This window comes from Paramormyrops kingsleyae, chromosome 3, assembly GCF_048594095.1.
Source record: "Paramormyrops kingsleyae isolate MSU_618 chromosome 3, PKINGS_0.4, whole genome shotgun sequence".
NCBI lineage: Eukaryota > Metazoa > Chordata > Actinopteri > Osteoglossiformes > Mormyridae > Paramormyrops > Paramormyrops kingsleyae.
Window position 1 is genome coordinate 1,281,734 of NC_132799.1, and position 21,630 is coordinate 1,303,363.

General features: G+C 46.8%; 1 protein-coding gene across 8 annotated transcripts in view; it reads right to left on the reverse strand.

Annotated features, from left to right (window-relative positions):
- dst (dystonin) overlaps window positions 1–21,630 on the reverse strand; it is a 134,870-nt gene that overhangs the window by 112,569 nt on the left and 671 nt on the right. For 6 of the 8 annotated variants that reach the window (XM_072709348.1, XM_072709346.1, XM_072709340.1 and 3 more), the window contains exons 2-4: window positions 21,432–21,466; window positions 20,801–20,986; window positions 8,820–9,033 (exon numbers count right to left, since the gene is read on the reverse strand). In XM_072709348.1, the coding sequence (XP_072565449.1) occupies window positions 8,820–9,033; window positions 20,801–20,986; window positions 21,432–21,466 (435 nt within the window). Of the gene's footprint in view, window positions 1–7,031; window positions 7,191–8,819; window positions 9,034–9,324; window positions 9,482–20,800; window positions 20,987–21,431; window positions 21,467–21,630 lie in introns of those variants that run through there. The other 2 variants (XM_072709341.1, XM_072709342.1) reach the window with 2 other exon arrangements.

Here is a 21,630-nt window from a genome sequence, read left to right on the forward strand (position 1 = left end):
AGTACAGACAGTATAGTAAGTACAGCTGGTACAGATAGTAGAGCCAGTAGCGTCAGTGCAGTTCAGACAGTATAGACAGTTCAGTACAGCCAGTGCAGACTGCACAGCCAGCACAGGTACTGTGCCAGTACCAGCCTGACAACTGACTCCACACACACAGACTGTCAGAAACAGCCACCTTGACTTGAGGGGGTGGGGGTGTGTTTTGTTGGGCCCCAAAACTTTATCAAACGCATTCTCATTCACGGGCAGGGCGTATGTATAGTCTCATGTGTTTCAGAGCTTTTATAGTATAGAGTGAGACACAACCAGCGTAAGTGTGTGCGAATGCCTCTTGGAAACAAGACCCCCCCTTGGTGACCCATCCAGGACCTCCGGCTCCAAATGTAGGTGATGACATCCACACTGCAAGCACTCCAGACTGGTGGAGGCCAGTTTAAAAATATTGAATAATAATATATAATAATGTTTAATTAAACACTGCCTCTGGCAAATCAAATGATTATTCCCATTAGTCAGCAATGTTTAAATATGAGTAATTAACAAATTATGGCCCATAATTTCAAGTACAACGGAATCTGTCTCATACAATTCCATATGAGGCAGGAAGCATACAATTGGTTAATTATGATTTCAGACACATTTAAACCACATTTTAGCATGTATATATATATATATATATATATATATATATATATATATATATATATATACACACACACACACACACACACACACACACACACACACACACACATTAGTAGATTAGTGGCACAGCATCAGTGTGCAATGTAAGACCCCCCCCCCCCCCCCCCGGACAGAATGAACAACACAACACGGTCCATCTTCACTAGTTAAGGAGGTGATATCATTCACTAAATATCCTTTTGCCTGAATAGAACAGAATCCATCATGAAATACCCTCCAGTCTGAAGCTCACATTCTTCTGCTGAAACTGCTACTTCCGGCTCCAGTTTCAGGACATTAATAATGACAGCGCCCCCTGCAGGGATGGGCGGGATCACCTGACTGCCATCTCTAGCCTGTGACAGCCACCTGCACGCAGGAGACGTCACGGTTCAAACACGCAAAATCCAGGGAGGAAGCAGAGCCTGTCCAGCTGCTTCATCCACACTTTCACCCGCGGCTGCCATCTCTTCACTGGAGGCTCTAACAGCATCTCTTTTCCTGTAACCTTTCAGCCAATAATGTTCCCCTTCCCAGAATTCCCGTCATATGCCGCCATGCTACTGGGGTAAAATGCTCGGTATCTGAGATTATACAGCAGGTCTCTGCAGTTAACAGCAGTTAGTCACTAAACTACAGACATTAAACGGCTATAATGCATTTATAGAACCACACGGACGCCACCGGCAAATGATTAAACCTCGCAAAGCTGCTCCCGGGAATGTACTCGCCACAGATTAAGAAACACGCAAACGCACCGGTGCCGGCTCCGCTGCGGCAAGCCTGAGGGCCAGTCCGTGGTTTGGGTTCAAGGTGCTCAGTGGGCTGGTGTCATGTCACATGACTAGAACTGCCGCGGGATGGAGCCGCTCCTGGAACAGACTGTTAGATTAGAACAGCATCTCATCGCCCGCCAAGGCAGAAGCTGACTATGGGGTTTCCAAGCCCTGGAGCTACTTGCCTGCAGAGAAACATAACGGTTTGCCAATGACAATTTATTTATTTCAGGCCACCCAGACCCTGGAACAATTGGGGGTTAAGGGTCTTGCTTAAGCGCCCAACAGTGACATCACTCTGCCAGCTTTGTCATTTGACCCAGTGACCTACTGATCACAGGCACAGCGTCCCAGCCGGCTGTGCCACACTCCACCTCCATAAAGGCATCCGTGGGAACTGTCTCGCTCTGTCTCCTGGGGCAGTGAGAATCACAAGCTGATCCAAGGCCCAAACCTAGCTCAGTCAGAACTCAAGAAACGGGATGGAGATGGAGCGAAGAAGATCCATAATGGTGACAGAGGGACAGAATTTGAGTCATGGACAGAATATTCCTCATTGTAAGACCTAGGAGACTGTGTTGAGATAACTGTACCTGCGATAACTGAAAGCGAGATAACTGAAAGCGAGATAACTAACTGAAAAGGCCACCGACTTTAAATCCAGTGAACAACTAATTCAGGGGACAGAAAAAAAAATCAATGTTTAAAAATACATTTTCTAAATAAGAAAAAATGCTGACATTGCTTTTATATGAAATTCAACTGAGAAAAAAACAAAAAATATATTAAAAGCGCAAATAGTAACAAATACAGCGTTTAAAGATCTAAGGACGTGGCTCTGTGTCCCTTCGCACAAACCCTGGCATGGAAATCAGAGGAAGTCCACAAGAAAGAAATCTCTCAAAATGCTAATGAGCCCCCCCCAACAAGGCACCGTTCAGGCAGACACGTGGGGGGCACTGCACCATCCTGCTCTATTCCATGGCCCCCAGTAAGGTTTACAGCGGGGCCGACTGGGAGAGGGGGCTGCTCCCAGGCCAGGAGGGGACCCAGGTAAAGTACAGGACCCCCCCCCACCAAGGGCTGTGATGCCGAGAAGGAGGCCATTTGACAGGCAGGAAAGGATAACAGAAGGTTCCCCGCATCACGCAGAGTTTGGTGAGTATCAAGCAGATCCAAGTACCGAGGACAAAGGGCACTGACCTAGAAAAAGAACATTCCGGAAGGGATCATAGAAAAACAATAAGCAGCCGATCAATAGGACTGTGGAGCTTCTCCAGCTCTAAAGCAAAGGTTCCTGACAGCACCGTGGAGTGGGCGATCTATCAAGGCAGCGAGAGAATACGGGCCAGCTCGCTCCCACACACGGCCACACCCACTGCCCATAAATCTCATACTCCCACAAAGCCGCCCAGATGAGGGCTCCTGACATGGAGGCCCCTGAGATGGGGGCCCCTGAGAGGTCACGCCGCCAAGCCTGGGGGCCGCAGGGGCCCGGACGGACGGCAGCAGCCTCACGCCAGAGGCTCAGCCTCTACTCCTGTCGTGATTGGCTATCCAGCCAGTGCCGGCGCGCAGTGGGGGAGACACGTCAAAAGGCATGGGGCGGTCCCTCCCAGTCCCTCATGGCCTACATTTCTGCTCAGGAACACACAGCCCCCCCCCCCCAGCCAATCACATTACTGTCTGTGATGAATTATGACCAAGATATCACAGGGATAAAAATGGGACCCTCCCCCCCCCCCAAGGCAGTCTGTGAGTCCTTCACTCTGGGGGAGGAGTTTAAACAGAGAAGCACTTTCTGACAAATCAAGATGGTGAACTTGGAGAAGGAGTATGATGGATGCATAACAGCGGTGACAAGGCACAGGAGCCCCCCACCCTCCCCCCCACCCTCCTCCCTCATACTGATGACCTGCACACTCAACCACCCCATGCAGGATATCGCATATCACCAGCAATGTCAACACACTGACGCCAAAACCCGCCACAGCCGTCCCGAGAGCAACTCTGCATCACGTGGATTGAACTGATCCGAGCAGAAAGAGCCAGCAATTACACGCACAAGCCCGCTGGTTAACGGATGGCCACACAAACCCGCTGGTTAACAGACGGCCGCACAAACCCCCTGGTTAACGGACGGAAGAACAAACCCGCTGGTTAACGGAGAGCCGCACAAACCCGCTGGTTAACGGACGGCCGCACAAGCCCGCTGGTTAAAAGACGGCCGCACAAACCCGCTGGTTAACGGACGGCCGCACAAACCCGCTGGTTAACAGACACCAGTATAAGCCTGCTAGTGAACAATCACTAGGAGAAACCCTGTTTAACAGCAGCCATCCTGCCAAACATTCGCCTCTCCTAACAAGCATTAAGACTGGAAGTAAACGATGGAAACACAGCAGTGTTGGTGGGATACTGTGAGAACAGGCTGCTTTGTTGGAGAACAGCTGTCCCACTGTCTGAGTCTCTGATTCACACAGCCAAGCGTTTCAGGAATGCTCTAGCAGCTAAATGTTTGATAACTGCTATTTATCACATGTTTTAACTGCCTTTATCTGCTCCATGACAGAACACATAGGAAATAAACTACTGCGAACATGGGCCTCAGGTGAGGATGTGTTGAATTTTCTATTATATATTCATCATTCCAGACTAAATAAAAACTCATTAGCTCTGCAGAAGTAAGTCTCCATTCAGTGGTGATGGAGTGCACACCTTCACAAGACCTTCAGAAGAATGTGAACACTGGTTAACTGGCCATTTCAGCAAAGTCACGCCTAAAATTCAGGTGCCCAAACACAGGCTCCCAGAACTTCCGAGAAACAGCTCTGACACAGTCTGCAGTCCCCTACCGCTTAAACGTACCCACTGTCCGTCTCACAGCGACGAACCAGCTGAAGGACGCTTCCCACAGATGCAGAAATATTCCAGTACATTTCCTGTCAACATCTCAGGCAAACAGCAGCTTTCCAAAACAATCGGACACCGAAAAAGAATTTTATACAGCAAATACTGACATGACCCCCTAAAATGCACTGGAATGAAGGTCCGCTTTTTGTGACCCAAAACATCAATTTTGACATGACAGATTAAGAGAGGAGCGGCCATTTTGCAGGAAGGCCCACGAACTTGGCAGCAAGCTTCCAGGTATTATTTTTGAAAGACCAGTGCTGACTGGTAAGACACACACTGGTCTGTCTGCTGATCCAGAACAACTTGTATGGGGGAGGAGGGGACGGGGGTCACACGAGGGAAAGCTGATGTTCAGTGTCCTGCGGGACACATGGTTACTGCAGCGCCTCGCAGTCTGAAGCTTCAGAGAAAGGCGCCTTTTACAGGAGACACACACACACACACACGCACACACACACACAGACACACACACACACACACACACACACACACGCACACACACACTTCACTTAAACGATAAAAATAAATGGAGACTAACCCTCAGGCCTTATTGTTCTTAAAACACGCACAGAGTGACACCCATCGATCGATGGATGGATGGACCTATCGATCTGTGACGCCGGCTGAAACGAGACCGCCCAGTGAGGAGCAGCCTTTCCCAGCTCCACCCCCCCCCCACCATACCGCACGGCCATTGCTATGATTCAGCATATTGTTTACGCCTTCGCTCACCCCTCTTCTAAACTACGATGTGTTTCTTGTTGCTGTTTTCAGGACTCATTCACACGAAAGGTAATCGCTGCCATGTGCTCTTCCTCTCTGTCCGCACACACACACACACACACACTTGCTTCCAGATGAGGGTGCGGCCGCAGAGGACCTGCTCTTCAGAGATCACCTTTCCGACATGGGTACCTATTCCATGCGCTCTAGTGACTGTTTGCATCTCCTCGTTCCCAAAGTCTGCACCACGCTTGGCGAAGGTGCCTTCATGCTAACGGCTCCAGCTGCATGGACTTAAATGGAAACGCACCTGTCACGTTGGCTGTGTTACGGGTTGTTAAGGGTTTTAAAACTTGAATTAGGTTCAAGTAATTGGTTTCTAACGCTGTGTTGCTTGTTTCATTGCATGCTTTGCTGTCTCCGTTTATCATTGTGTTTCCTGCTGATATGCCACCATTTTGACCAGGGTCCTTTTGTAAAAGATCTTGATCCTCCAATGTAGTGAAATAAGTGTAAATAACAAAATCACACAGGGCTCTCCTAGGTGACACTGGGCAAAGGAAAGTCCCCGGTGTATGCAGGGAAACGCCGTACAGTCCTGCCAGGAATGACACCCCCCCCACCAAGAGACAGGAATTCATCCCGTCACGCGGGATGCAGCCCAGCATAAGCAGATGCTTCTTGCCCAGCACCGGCGTGTGGAAACGCAGCATATTTGCCCAAACACGGGATTTATTTTTGCCGACTGAATCTCCTGTCTTAACAATCCATTTTTCCACTCATGTGATACCCCCCCCCCCCCCCCACACTCTTTATGTTATTAGCAAGGAGCTTACAGGCCACCCCACAAACGTCCCCACGGCAAGACGAGGTGCGATTCACTTAACTACAAGGTTTAATAAGTTATTCTTCAAGAAGTCATACATGGCCGTGTGTTTATAAGTCACAGATGTAACAGGGTCTTTCCAGGGAGCATAAAGGTACCACAGGCGCAGGAGAAATGCTGCTGCACTCAGCGACTCCTGTGATCACATTCCATGGCACTACATCACATTGTTCCATTAGATTTGAGTCCTGGAAGCTGAACTTTGGCACTGGTGATAGATTAACAAGTTACACCATCAACAGCTGAGAAATGTAGCGGAGCCTGGACCAGAAACCAGTTAGGGGCGCTGTGGGAAGCTGGGACCACTGGTCATGTGTGGAACCTGGTGTGGTGGGATTCCCACAGCCGAAACATCAGCAAAGAACGCCTGGCACCCGCCGGGCGAGTTAAACCAGGGCCTAAAATCACCTCTGGAGATTCCATTGGACCTTGCGCAGCCAGTGTGTGATCGAGGGTGACGTCATGTTAGTCTAACGGAAAGCTTCAGAGTGAATGGATGACAAGAGATACTAATGTCTTTAGCAGCTTTCCAGTAACTGTGGGCTGGTAGGCGGCCGACCAAATCTAAGGGTCAGTTTACCAGAGACAAAGCCCGACCGTAACATTTCAGCAGATACCGTTTTTAATGTCGAACCTCAATGGCACACCGGACTCTCTGAAAATCAAAACCACAGCCGGTTGCTCCTTGTTAATTCATTTGAGATTCCGCGATTTTTCCCGAAAGACAAAAAATAGAAAAAAAAGTCTCTGAACAGGCTGTCTAAATAAGACTATTGCTAAAATACCGTAAATATGAAATATTAAGCCCCGAGAGAAACAATCACTAGTAATCATAGGTTAATGATTCAGAAAAGGCTTCTTAAAGTATTATTACTTTTGACAGCAATCTGTCCTGTCAAAGTGAGATTGGGAGGCGCCCGTGCAGCTCTCACTGAAAAGCATGACTAGTAATAACGGGGCTTCGGGAATAACCTTATTATACTGCTCCTAGCCACGCACGCCCTGTACAGCCGAGCCAGCTCCGGGAAAAGCCCACATCGTACCTTTATAGCGTTCCAGCACGTCCTCGTACGCCTGCAGGTAGTCCCTCTCGTCCGCCAGCATGAAGGCGGCGGCCGGTATGAAGTGAGCCATACCAGGGCGGCGGGTAGGGCACGCCGGCTTCGGGACAAGGACTCGAGGAGGCTCGGGTCTGCGCAGCGGAGGGACGCTGCTATTAAAGGAAACGCCCCGTTCTGTCCCCCCCCCCCCCCACGCCCGCCCCGGCCGTCAGCCTCCAACAGTGGAGACTTCCTCTCTGGTTTCATTAGGAGAACTCAGCCGCGCGCCGGGCTTCAGCAAGGGCGGGGCGGTCTCGAGGTCTGATGAATGCCATCCCATATTGAGCGCTGGTGCGCGTTACCACGACTGCGCGTCCCCGTAGCCCAGCGACAGACCTCGACAGCCCCCCTCTTTTTAAAATCGCAGGACGCCGTAGGACATAGGCCACTGTTTGCCGACAACACTGGGCGTTATGCTGATTTCCAGCCTATTATATTCTGTATATGCCATTACAAATATCGGTTTCATATTAATAGCCTATGGTAAGTGCACACGTGCGTATATTTACATTTACAGCGACAAACATGCACTTCTTGAGTCAACATGAACGGCCACACTTGAGGTTGAGACTCGGAGACATTTTTGCTTGACTCATGTGCTTAGCAGCCGGACATTTTAAATGCACCGAGACATTTCTGTCTGAGTCCTGTGCGGCTCCACATGTGTCACCATGGGCTCCGTGGAGGTCCTAGCGCCGCCCACCTCAGCTCCCCTGTCACCAGGATCCAGGATGACCGGGCATTTCCTTAACACCCACACCCCGTGCACATGCAAACACCCTGCCCACTGGTTAATTTTATTTTCAACTCAAATATAAATATATCACTTGCTATGCTCATTTGTAAGCAGCGCAGTTTATCCTTCAGAATAGTGACAATTCAAAAACATGCGCCATAGTTTCACTGTGTTGTGGGGAAAAAAGTTTAAAGTAAATCCGTACAAGCATTCCTGACGTCATATAGTTCAGGTGGATGTTTACCACAGTCTGTTCTGACTCATCATAAAGCACACGTTTCACAATAATAAGGGTTACGTTTTATTATCTTATATGCTAATATGACCGCATATTCGATAAAACCAACTCTCCGTTATAATAAAACTACACATTTGTCGTAAGAACACAAGGTCCTGGTCAGAAAAGCGCACGATCGACGTCCCAGTGTGGGCTTTCTGTCAAACTTCAGGTACCGACCTGACACACACCTCTATTATTCAGCGATACTTTGTTTGAAAGCACCACATCGTCTGTTTCTGTTATGTTATGTGTATTTGATTAAACCAAACCAAAAGTTCCTCCAGATGTCACTAGCTAACAGTTGCAGCAAATTCGTTTCATTTTGCACACTTTCTGTTCACCGCTAAATTGAACAGGAAATTAAAGATAAAATGTAACCGACCGTGCGACCGGTCCCATCTAAACGAGGGATCCTTTACCGCAGTTGGCATTCATTTATCTATTTAACTTTTTAAACACAATAAACACAAGCGAGTCGACTACTTTAAACGCTACACAATAAGCCACAGCATCCCGAAGCTCCGAATGACCACCTTCTCAGTAATAGTACATTTTTTTCTGGTCAAAACCAAAACCAGACAACAAGCAGTAATGTCGCCAAAAATCAAGATTTCATAAATAACAACTGGAAAACGACGGCAAAAATCATTTTGCCAATAACAATCTCACACAAAATATGCGTCCTATTATAAAGCAGGGAAATGTCGGCACTCACCGGCGATCCTGAGTACGGCTCTCTCGGCCGGATCCAGAACCGATCCACCCTGGATCTTCCTCTTGGACCGCTCGTGTCTCGGCAGGTTCCAGGGCAGCGTGTCCCCGGGCGCTGGCGACGCCGAACCCGACTTGAAACTGTAATCATCCTCGTCCGAGAAATCTGCAGATGAGGACATGGAGCAGCGGAGGGAAGCGTTCCCGGAGCCCGAGCTCTGCAGAGACAATAGAAAGGAAAAGCTGCTGCCTATTTCCCCTCTCGCCAGAAATATGACAACACAGTCCAGTGAATGGGGGCAGTCATGCGTGCTTGTGCCGGGGCTTTATTCTCGCCAGGGTGCGAGGAAAGCTCCAAAATCCACGCACATGAGTTAAAGGCTACGGCCTGTAATCAAACAAGCTCCCGATAACCCGCGATCAACATAAAATGCTAAGAAGCCCGAGAAGCAGCCGGTGGTGAGATCGATTGAATGTGGCTCCCACGGCAGGACGGGACCCAGACTTACCGCCGTGTACATGGTGGTGCGCCGCGGCTGGTGCGCTCCGGCTGCCGGTTAGACAGATGCACCGTGCCGATGTGTCATGCCGCCTCCCCCGGCAGAGCCACACCCTTCTGACAATTTAATGTTCCCACACCAGCGCTTTGCCTTCTGACAGCTAGCTCCAGATGATGCCAAATCTCCCGGAGAAAGCGAGCGCTTCGGCCAAGAGAAACCCGATTTAAAATGCGCAGCAGCACTGGACTCGGCGGTTCTGTTCAGGAGGTTCGTACGCGCCTCCCCCCAGACTATCCAGTGTCTGTCTGTCTTGTTTTTTTTAGCATCGGAAATCCAATCGCAATTCCAAGAAGTGCTGTTCTCCTTTGTCGATCGGTAGTCCTATGATGCCGAAGGGCGCTGATGTTTATGTTGTCATGAGGCAGTGAAAATTCGCATCCAATACAACTGCTATAAAAAAAACGCCGTTTGATATTAATAAGTGCTGATTTCGATGGTTAGGCTACTTGTAGTTTTAGCTACTCCCGTTTTTCATACCATACACAAACAGAGATGAAATCACACGCGTTAATTGCAGACGCGTTTTCAGAACGCATGGATGATTGTAAAATGAGTGATGATGCTGGATAAAACACGGGAAGGCGGACATGGCGGGCATGTTAGACCTATGAAGGCAGGTCGGGTGTAGCCGCACAGGTAGGAGACGAGCCCTAATAACCGGTGACGCAGGAGGGTAGTCCTTTAATGCCCTGCGGACCTAACGCGTAATGATGAATCATTTCGGCTGTCTGGATTTCTTTTTTATGACCATAGCGGTAGCTGCACTTATACAAAGTGGCCACCTGCATAAATCTGAAATATAAGCAATCCGGTCAGTATTGAATGTACAGCTGAATCAGATATGTGGTCGCACGGCAACAAGTGTTACCGCCGCGAACATACGCAGCTCGCATCGCCCGAAACACTGGAAAGCACGGGTAACTTATAACTAGTCCATTAAAAACCCAGGTTCGTCTGATTTGTCCGTATCTGCGCGGATCAGAGTCACTTCTATCCAGGATCATAATCTTCCATGAGAATAACTGGCACTGATACATCGTCAGTTTTTGCATAAATTTGAAATAGCATTTATATTTTACACAAAAAACTATTTGGAATTAAAAGATTTTTTACATTCAGCTACTGACAATAAATCACTGCTGTTCTTGCCAGTTAATTTCAATAGAGGTTGTACTATACATGAACACTTCTGTTACATTTGTATGTGGTCCAGTGTTTGTGTTAACTCTGTAAAACTGTAACATTACAAAAATTAACCATTAGACAATCGTACCATTCAACTGCAGCTGTAAGCAGACAAATTATACACAGGCATATAAGGAGGCCACTCATCTCGGAGGTCAATTCAAACCTCGACTCGCTAAGAACTGCACTCTCCATTAGGTTACATCTGCATTCTGCTAAACAGGCTGCAGAGTCCCACTGAGCTGTGGCTTCAAACCCACATTCCCAGGGTGGGCCAGTGGCTTTTCTATAGCTCCTCCCAAACTGAAAACATGTCAACTAGGGAATGAAAAATTAGTTATTTATCAGTGCTTCAGCATTACTTTTCTGCTCAGGTCAGTGCCTCTAAGCTTCTCCTCCAGCCTGGTCAGTGCCTCTAAACTTCTCCTCTGGCCAGGTCAGTGCCTCTAAGCTTCTCTTTTGGCCAGGTCAGTGCCTCTAGGCTTCTCCTCTGGCCAGGTCGGTGCCTCTAGGCTTCTCTTTTGGCCAGGTCAGTGCCTCTAAGCTTCTCCTCCAGCCTGGTCAGTGCCTTTAAGCTTCTCCTCTGGCCAGGTCAGTGTCTCTAAGCTTCTCTTTTGGCCAGGTCAGTGCCTCTAAGCTTCTCTTTTGGCCAGCTCAGTGCCTCTAGGCTTCTCCTCTGGCCAGGTCAGTGCCTCTAGGCTTCTCCTCTGGCCAGGTCAGTGCCTCTAAGCTTCTCCTCTGGCCAGGTCAGTGCCTCTAGGCTTCTCCTCTGGCCAGGTCAGTGCCTCTAAGCCTCTCCTCTGGCCAGGTCAGTACCTCTAAGCCTCTCCTCTGGCCAGGTCAGTGCCTCTAAGCTTCTCCTCTGGCCAGATCAGTGCCTCTAAGCTTCTCCTCTGGCCAGGTCAGTGCCTCTAAGCTTCTCTTTCCCAGAAGCACCACAATTGTCTGTGTGTTGCATTAATTTGTTGTTATTAGCATGCTAGGTACAGACGAGTTCAGCACCAAGTATCTCCCACCCCATTTTATAGCAGCAGACCAATAGCCACACATCAGTTCCCCTGGTCCCCTTAATCAGCCACAGCAACGACATGCAGCCTCATGCATTAATCCACATCCACCATAAAGCGGCTCTTTCCAAAACCCAGACAAGCAGAATTCATCCATTCAAATCCTGTATTAAGCTAAAGACCTGTTTCTTATAAGCAATATTACCTTCCATGTAAAGATGAAAAATTAAAACTGAGTAATGGCACCCTATAATATCAGTTAGTGGTGGAAATGAAATTATATCTGCACTAAAAGTAAGTTAATCTTTAGTTAGGAACGCCGTGTCCCTGGTGTATGTTTAACCAGTACCTTCATTAAAAAACATCCAGCAAGAAACTGCCACGGTACATTCCGGACGCTTTCTGTCACTGATGTTTTTCTGTCAAAAATTATTTCGCCTTCACAGATTAACGGACACTCTCAGACTTGTATGAGGGGGAGGGGCCAAGGAGAACAAAGGGCGAGGATGGACGCCCCCCCCCCCCCCCCCCCCCCCCCATCCTGTTTGCTGAGAGTCGGCCCACCCGCCTGCATGCCACCAAACAATGACATCGTCACAGGCCCAACCTCACGCAGGAAGACCATTTGTCACTCATGACCAATCACATCCAAGTACACAAAACGGGAGTCTCTGATTATAAACAGGTGCACTGTGTCAGTTTAACACTGAATTATTATGGGCAGAGCACTTCATAACTAAACCCAAATCTCCATTATGAAACACCTCAATAGTCTTCATTCTTTTTTGTAAATCCTTCTTATTTGCACGATCTCATTTCAGTACTAAAAATGAAGCAGAACAGGTTACAGATGAAAAAAAAAACATTCTGACAGTTTCTTTTTCACCACTAATGTGACAGACTCTCCTGAAATTTAACACACGGCTATTATCTAATCAAGATATACAAGTTTTCTCCTCGTCGTTTTAAGCCTATGTTGTTAAATAAGGTGAATGATAAATATGTAGGTCTACCAGTAGGGGTACCACGCATCTCAGTATCACAGAAGTGTGGAAGCTCAGCTTCCATCGAGAAGACACAGCCATGGAAAACGGGAGTTGGAGGAAATCAAACAAACGGTACAGAACTGATCCACTAACTCACGGGTAGGCAGTCCTGATCCTGGAGTGTCAGCATCCAGAGCAGGTTTTCCATCCTACCTGGTCTCTGGTGAGCCACACCTGATCTCAGGCAGATAGCAACTCATCAGGTAGGATACAAAACCTGCTGGATACCAGCACTCCTGGATCAGGGTCACCTACCCATGAACTAACTCATCACAGCATGACTTTATACAGAACACTCACTAGATGGCGACCAAGTGCAGCCCATTCATCCCACACCACAGTCAGGAACAGACATGTCGCTCAGCTGTGAAGAGAGAGTTAATTCCCTGCTCTTTGCCGTATACTGGATATACGGCAAAGGATCCTGGGTAAAATGTGTGAAACTGAAAAGCTTTGTAAAAAGTATACATTCATATGTTCGACTACTTTTGAAGAAAGTGCTAGAAGACTCTGATGCAACATGGACCATTTTTAAATCAGATACAGAACTGCCATTTCATGTCCACATCATGAATGCCGACAGGTCGAGCTGGGAAACATTACCCTAGCGCCCCCTGTAGTGTAGGAGGTCCTCGGTTCAGGCTGCTACAGCATTCCCATCAAAATGTCACCTATTGCTAAAAACTAGATTCAGCCAAACATAAACTACATAAAAAAAACATATTTCACAGACTTTCACAGATCAGCTTAATGAGACCATTTCTTAATGTTACATTTCCGTAATATAATATACCCCTATATATCAAGTTCAGGTTAAGTACATTAAATGTAGATTAGCTGCAGAAAGCTTAGCTGTACACACTGCAGTAACGAAATATGTTACCGTGATTTAAAAAGAGTTTAAACATCTCTGTCTTTCAGGTTTGTGTTAAAATCTGTTTAGGCATTCAGTGCCTCAAGAAAAAATGTGGTTAATCCACTGCTGTGGCATATTAAACAGCAAATGTCATAATCACAATGGTGATTGTTCTAAATATATTTTCCTCTGGGAGCATCAAAGAAATTGCAAGAACTAAACCTTATCATAAAAATAACATTTTTGCTGATTAATATAAACACACATCAAGAAGACACTGACATTTCAAATAATATGCAGAACATTTTGTGACTGCTGTTAAATAATCTTAAATGAAATGGCTGTACACTGAACAATGAAAAATTAGACATACAGTGATAGTATATGACAGGGAGCAGATGGTGTGACAAAAGTGAAGTGGCACCATGATTTGTAGAATGTGGACTGTTAGCAGGTCACTGCTGTTCGGCCAGGCAAACCTGCATTTACCTGTTAGCAGGTCACTGCTGTTCGGCCAGGCAAACCTGCATTTACCTGTTAGCAGGTCACTGCTGTTCGGCCAGGCAAACCTGCATTTACCTGTTAGCAGGTCACTGCTGTTCGGCCAGGCAAACCTGCATTTACCTGTTAGCAGGTCACTGCTGTTCGGCCAGGCAAACCTGCATTTACCTGTTAGCAGGTCACTGCTGTTCGGCCAGGCAAACCTGCATTTACCTGTTAGCAGGTCACTGCTGTTCGGCCAGGCAAACCTGCATTTACCTGTTGGCAGGTCACTTCTGTTCAGCTAGGCAAACCTACATTTACCTTGCAAGCATCCAGGGTGGAAAATCACTTACATGCATACATATAGTACCAGTCAAAAATCTGGACACGACAAGGTGCCTACAAAGAAGAGTGATACTGTCACATCACATGACCTGGCCACCTGAGCTAGACACAGTAGAAATGGTTTTGGAGGAGTTTGACCAGAGAGTGAAGGAAAACCGACCAATGAGTGCTCAGCATCTGTGGGACCTCCTTCAAGACAGCTGGAAAAGCATCCCAGGAAACTGGCGTAGAGGAAACAGTAGGGACAGCCAGTCCCCGGAGCTATTGGGGTTAAGGGCCTTGGTCAAGGCCCCAATGGTGGGATCATTCTGCGGACCATGGGATTTGAACCTGCAACCTTCTGAATCCCAAACCACAGAGCTGTCCCCCCAACAATTTTTTTTTGTTTGATACTTTTTGGTCAGTGCATAACTCCATATATGATACTTTAGTTTCAGTCTTTATTCTGAAATGCAGAGAATAGTGCAAATAAACCTTTCTATAGGTAGGTGTGTCCAAACTTTTGACTATGTGAACATGTACAAATATAAACATCCATCCACTTATAAAGGTCAGGGTGACTGGAGGGCCTGGAGCCTATTCCACGTAGTACTGGGCACATAACAGGGGCACACGTATGCGCACGTGCACACACACACACACACACACACACAGCTTGTGGACTGCAGGAAAAAGCCCATGTCATATAGACAGAATGTACAAACTCTACACATGCACAGAGGTGGGATTCGAACCCCCAGCGCTGTGGGTTCAGGCCACCCTTCACAGAAGCACGCATACACCTGTATATACGCCTTAAGCCGGTAGCACAGCAATGGCTTTGCTGTGCTCAGCAGCCCAGAGACACAGGGTTCATACAGCCTAGCAGGCCGGCATCAGCCTCATCGCTCAGCGAGGGTGAATAAGCCCAGATGGGCAAAACCAAGGGAAAGACTTTTATGTTTTCTAACCCAAACCTTAATGCAAGCCTAGACCTTTGTATGATTTAAAATGATAAACTCCATGATCTTGCTGATTTGAATAAAGCTGCTGCAGTTAGTGAGTCCCGACACCCTGAGGTCAATACGCACCGTTCATCCGTAAGCTGGATATCTGGGGTAAGATTACATTGGAAACGTGTCCCATTTGCTGGGTCCTCAATCCAGGTCAGCTGCAAATAGCGTTGCGTGCTGCAGGGCGCTATGTATGCTAAAGAGCTGGTGGAGCACTGGGGATGGAACACTCAGCTGGGGGGGGGGGGGGGACAGGCACTGGGGATGGAACACTCAGCTGGGGGGGGGCGACAGGCACTGGGGATGGAACACTCAGCTGGGGGGGGCGACAGGCACTGGGGATGGAACACTCAGCTGGGGAGGGGGTGACAGGCACTGGGATGGAACACTCGGCTGGGGGGGGGGGGGGGGGCGACAGGCACTGAGGATGGAACACTCAGCTGGGGGGTGGCGACAGGCACTGAGGATGGAACACTCATCAAAGAGACATCTTGCTGACACGGAAGAGCAGCATTCCCATCTGAGCTGGTGAGGAATCAGTTTGACTCATAATGCTACTCCCCCTACATGTGCTGTAACCATGGCGATATTCAAAAATGTTACACATACACCTGGATGATAGTGTTGGGTCCTTACATCACAAGCAGGGAGTCAGCAGGGAAACCCCAGCTTGTTCCCACCATATGAAAGAATGTGTACCTATGAAAGAGTGTGTACCCATGAAAGAGTATGTACCCATGAAAGTGTGTGTACCTATGAAAGAGCGTGTACCCATCAAAGAGTGTGTACACATCAAAGAGTGTGTACCTATGAAAGAGCGTGTACCCATCAAAGAGTGTGTACCCATGAATGAGTGTGCACCTATGAAAGAGTATGTACCCATGAAAGTGTGTACCTATGAAAGAGTGTATACCCATTAAAGAGCGTGTATCTATGAAAGAGTATGTACCCATGAAAGTGTGTGTACCTATGAAAGAGCGTGTACCCATCAAAGAGCGTGTACCCATCAAAGAGTGTGTACCCATGAATGAGCGTGCACCTATGAAAGAGTATGTACCCATGAAAGTGTGTACCTATGAAAGAGTGTGTACCCATGAAAAAGCGTGTACCTATGAAAGAGTGTGTACCCATGAAAAACTGTACCATAAGTACTCTGGTGATGGAAAGTGATGCGGGGCTACAGTGGGGAAAGAGGGAAGGTGGTGGTAATTCGGCTGAGGCGACAGAGAAGGCGCCCATCGTAATATCCGCCATGACCATCCCTGCCATGTTCCTCAGAGGGCAACAGAAGAAAAAGACAGCATTGGAAAGGAGTGAAGGAAAGAGGGGCAAAGGTCAGGGCCGTTAACGCAGACGCCGTGAAAGGATGGAAGACACTCCAGGTGTCCTCTTCAGTGCGGACCATTACTGTCTGAAACAAATGGTCATAATGGACCTTTCTGGACACAAGCTCCTCATTAAGGGAACAAAGAAGATTCAGAGAAGCACACGAATGTGCACTGCGCTGATAATCCAGCCAGAATCACTCTTCAAGAAGCGGACGTGTGTACGTGTAGAGAGACTTGCGGGATCAAAGGTGATGTCACTTCCTGGAGTCCTGGCAAGTCTGACAGGGGACTGAGAGAACAAATTATGTGCCGCAGTAGGAGAGCAGACTGCGACCATGCGGGCTACATGAGGGGTTACACTGGTGCAGTAGCAGGGTTACAGGTGAGCTGTGGAGAGATCATCAGCGAGAGGGGAGCAGAGATGCCGTCCACAGCGAACATCACACCATATGAGTGAGAACTTCAGCAGAGGAGTCATCTTCGTCCACATGAGCCCCGTCGCCAGTTAGGGCCACAGCAGCTCTGCACCTGCCTCGAAAGGCCCAGCAACCGAGGAAAGTCCACCGATGTACAAGATGAAATCTCTGATCATCTGATCCCAGATCCACAGAGTGCTGTGGCTCTGTCAGGGCCACTGAAGAGACAAACTGGTGGATAAGGAAGAGCTCCTGGAGAACATCACCAGGTCCTTGCAGAACACTGTGTAACGTGGCCCCACACTGCCTTGCCTTTTCCAACTCTCACTTCCCACGTCACTAAGGGATGCATCTTCAAATGTCATGGACTATTTCTGCTTGTTTACATTCCTTACCTATCAAACCTACAAACTGAACAAGAGTGATACGATAACATTATCAAATAACTGGCTTGGCACTCTTAAATCAAAATACATTACTCTGTAGAAACCCTGTTATGGATGATTGTCTTCATTTTCTGGCAGATCCTTGTAGATGTTGACTTTTGTTGCATGAGAAAGGGGGCGGGCTTTGCAACTGAGATTCTCCAATCAGAATCAGTCATGAAATAAGTCAGACTTTTTGAGAAATGCCAACTCACTCGCAAAGGCAGCGTGGGCCGTCATAGAAAAGAATTATGGATTCAGTGACAGAAATTGTGTGGGGAGGGATGTGCGGGGGGGGGGGGGGGAGGCCAGCCATTACGCATAGCAACACTTAAGCAGTGAATCCATTCCAAACAGCATCATTGACCTATTACTTCATTTACTTTTGATTGAGATGCTGGTCCAACGAGCCAGATAACCCTGAACAGAAGACATCCTCATTCTCAGTCATGCTTCAGTTGTTCTTAAGAATCATGTAACTAAAGGTTACTGTGAGCTGAGTGTCCAGCCATATTTGTGCTGTGATAGACAGAGTGAACATGTAACTAAAGGTTACTGTGAGCTGAGTGTCCAGCCACATTTGTGCTGTGATAGACAGAGTGAACATGTAACTAAAGGTTACTGTGAGCTGAGTGTCCAGCCACATTTGTGCTGTGATAGACAGAGTGAACATGTAACTAAAGGTTACTGTGAGCTGAGTGTCCAGCCACATTTGTGCTGTGATAGACAGAGTGAACATGTAACTAACGGTTACTGTGAGCTGAGTGTCCAGCCACATTTGTGCTGTGATAGACAGAGTGAACATGTAACTAAAGGTTACTGTGAGCTGAGTGTCCAGCCACATTTGTGCTGTGATAGACAGAGTGAACATGTAACTAAAGGTTACTGTGAGCTGAGTGTCCAGCCACATTTGTGCTGTGATAGACAGAGTGAACATGTAACTAAAGGTTACTGTGAGCTGAGTGTCCAGCCATCTTTGTGTTGTGATAGACAGAGTGAACATGTAACTAAAGGTTACTGTGAGCTGAGTGTCCAGCCACCTTTGTGTTGTGATAGACAGAGTGAACATGTAACTAAAGGTTACTGTGAGCTGAGTGTCCAGCCATCTTTGTGTTGTGATAGACAGAGTGAACATTTAACTAAAGGTTACTGTGAGCTGAGTGTCCAGCCATCTTTGTGTTGTGATAGACAGAGTGAACATGTAACTAAAGGTTACTGTGAACTGAGTGTCCAGCCATATTTGTGGTGTGATAGACAGAGTGAACATGTAACTAAAGGTTACTGTGAGCTGAGTGTCCAGCCATATTTGTGGTGTGATAGACAGAGTGAACATGTAACTAAAGGTTACTGTGAGCTGAGTGTCCAGCCACATTTGTGTTGTGATAGACAGAGTGAACATGTAACTAAAGGTTACTGTGAGCTGAGTGTCCAGCCACATTTGTGCTGTGATAGACAGAGTGAACATGTAACTAAAGGTTACTGTGAGCTGAGTGTCCAGCTATCTTTGTGTTGTGATAGACAGAGTGAACATTTAACTAAAGGTTACTGTGAGCTGAGTGTCCAGCCACATTTGTGCTGTGATAGACAGAGTGAACATTTAACTAAAGGTTACTGTGAGCTGAGTGTCCAGCCACATTTGTGCTGTGATAGACAGAGTGAACATGTAACTAAAGGTTACTGTGAGCTGAGTGTCCAGCCACATTTGTGCTGTGATAGACAGAGTGAACATGTAACTAAAGGTTACTGTGAGCTGAGTGTCCAGCCACATTTGTGCTGTGATAGACAGAGTGAACATGTAACTAAAGGTTACTGTGAGCTGAGTGTCCAGCCACATTTGTGCTGTGATAGACAGAGTGAACATGTAACTAAAGGTTACTGTGAGCTGAGTGTCCAGCCACATTTGTGCTGTGATAGACAGAGTGAACATGTAACTAAAGGTTACTGTGAGCTGAGTGTCCAGCCATCTTTGTGTTGTGATAGACAGAGTGAACATGTAACTAAAGGTTACTGTGAGCTGAGTGTCCAGCCATCTTTGTGTTGTGATAGACAGAGTGAACATGTCAGCACTGGCCATCTAACTATCTGACTATGAAGGGCACTAAACAGCAATTAGCTGCAATGTGTGCAGCATTGGAGCCCCCCCGGCAGAACTGGGGTGATGCTCAGTATAACATTACTTTAGTTTGGACAGTTCAGTACACATTACTAAACTATGATCACAGAGCTTAATCATAGACTGGTCTGTCTGTAAACACCCATTCAACCATCCACTCATCCGTCCATCCATCCATCTAAACAGTACAGTGTTGCTAGTATTAGCACACATGCTATTACGGACCTTCTGTATAAATATAGCTTTGCCCTATATGCTCTAACATCCTCCTGCAACAACCTCCAATCAATAATTATGGCTCCAATGTCTCCCTGGTGCTGATGCTGCAGGCCCCTGTGTTCCCCGTCTCTCTAAGACGACATTTCAGGGAAGGAACCGAATGCGAGTTACATTCTGTATCAGTAATCCATCAGCAATCATATTAGTCTCAAAATCAAAAACAACTGAGATGTTCAAGGATCCTGAATGTCTCTTAGAAAACACAGCTGATATTATCTGTGCTGGATGTGAGTGAAAGTGAGGAGCCCAGAATTAGGTCCGGTTTGGGTCAGCAGACCAGCTACCTCTAAAAAAATCTGTCTCACAGATAAAGTTGTAACAGTATATACTATATATCCTATGCAGAATTCTTTTAGAAACTCTTTTGTGTTATTGTTTAGCTTCCAACAAAAACTGCTTTCATAGCACTGTGTTATAAGAAACAAAACAGTACTTTTGTTGGAACATAATATCCTACAAAATTGTTATATACCTGAACTGTATCCTATTGTTCATAAAATTAAAACAGAACACAGCCTCCAGCCCTGAATTTTGCCCCAAATAAATAGATTAACACGGCCTACCTCGCAGACCTTCACTGCTGCTGTGGCGGCTGAGCACTTAGCATTTTTAAAATGCCACATATTTTCCTCTCAGTACCAGCAAACACTGTGTGGTTGCAAAAAAAATGGCATGATACCTAGTCCGTTAGTTTTTAGAAGAGTTGCATCTTTGTGTTAGGCCTATCTGAAAGGGGTTAATTACTAACGGATATATGTAATTAATAAAAATATTAGAACATAAGCCAGTAAATAGTGCATGAATGCGTTCCTATTGTTTTATGATAGTTACATAACTTGGAAAATAGTACTTACCCTTCTCAACAATAACCCCTAGCTGAATGCGAAATAAACAAACATTGGCGATATTAATAGGCGCACTTTGTCACGTGTTAATTTGATGACACCTACGGGTTTGCGTGTCGGAGTCAGCTGCACTGACTGGTAAAATTCCGGCTGGACCCTCTTCTTAACTTTGCGCTTCCTCACAGTCGACGTGTCCGCGTCGCTTTCTGGGATCTCCAGCAGGGGCTTGTTCTCCTCGCTGGCTCTAACCCGTGTGGTCCTCCTGGCATGGCGGGGACTGTGTCTGTAACCCTGTGCAAGCGCGAAGGATCGGGCAGGAAGGGAAGGGAGTCTTACAACAGAAACAACGTCTACATATATTTGTTATATTTGTATGTCTTGGTTATTACTTAGAGCTTGTAGTCATTGCGCACGCCGATGCGGTTAACATAAGGATACTGGTTGAATAATACATAACGCAATTAAATGGTTTAATTATGGAACATTAATAATAATTGTAATTTATTTTTCGCCTGTGCAGTTTTAGCCGAATAACCACAACAATAATACGCATTTTCAGCAAATGTCATTATGTTCCTTAGTAGCCACACATGCGCAATGCGCACTCAGAAGTAAATATCGCCTTACATCACTTCAAAAGACCATGAAACTTCAGTCAAACTTCGTTTCCTTTATACAGGGGAATGGATGTGCAGACTTACCACAATCATGTCAAGGCAGGAAGAAAAGTATTTACCTCTGATCGAAAATGATACGTCCGTAGACCAACTTCTGGAACAAACGAAAAATGTTCTAGTATATGTATTTACGCAGCAATTGGTCCAAACATTTCTGAACATTAAACTGTTACTGAGCAGTTTATGTATACAGAGAATATAAGAAAACCCTATGTCGACATCAATGGTGAGATAACATTATAATTTTAGCCGCCTGGA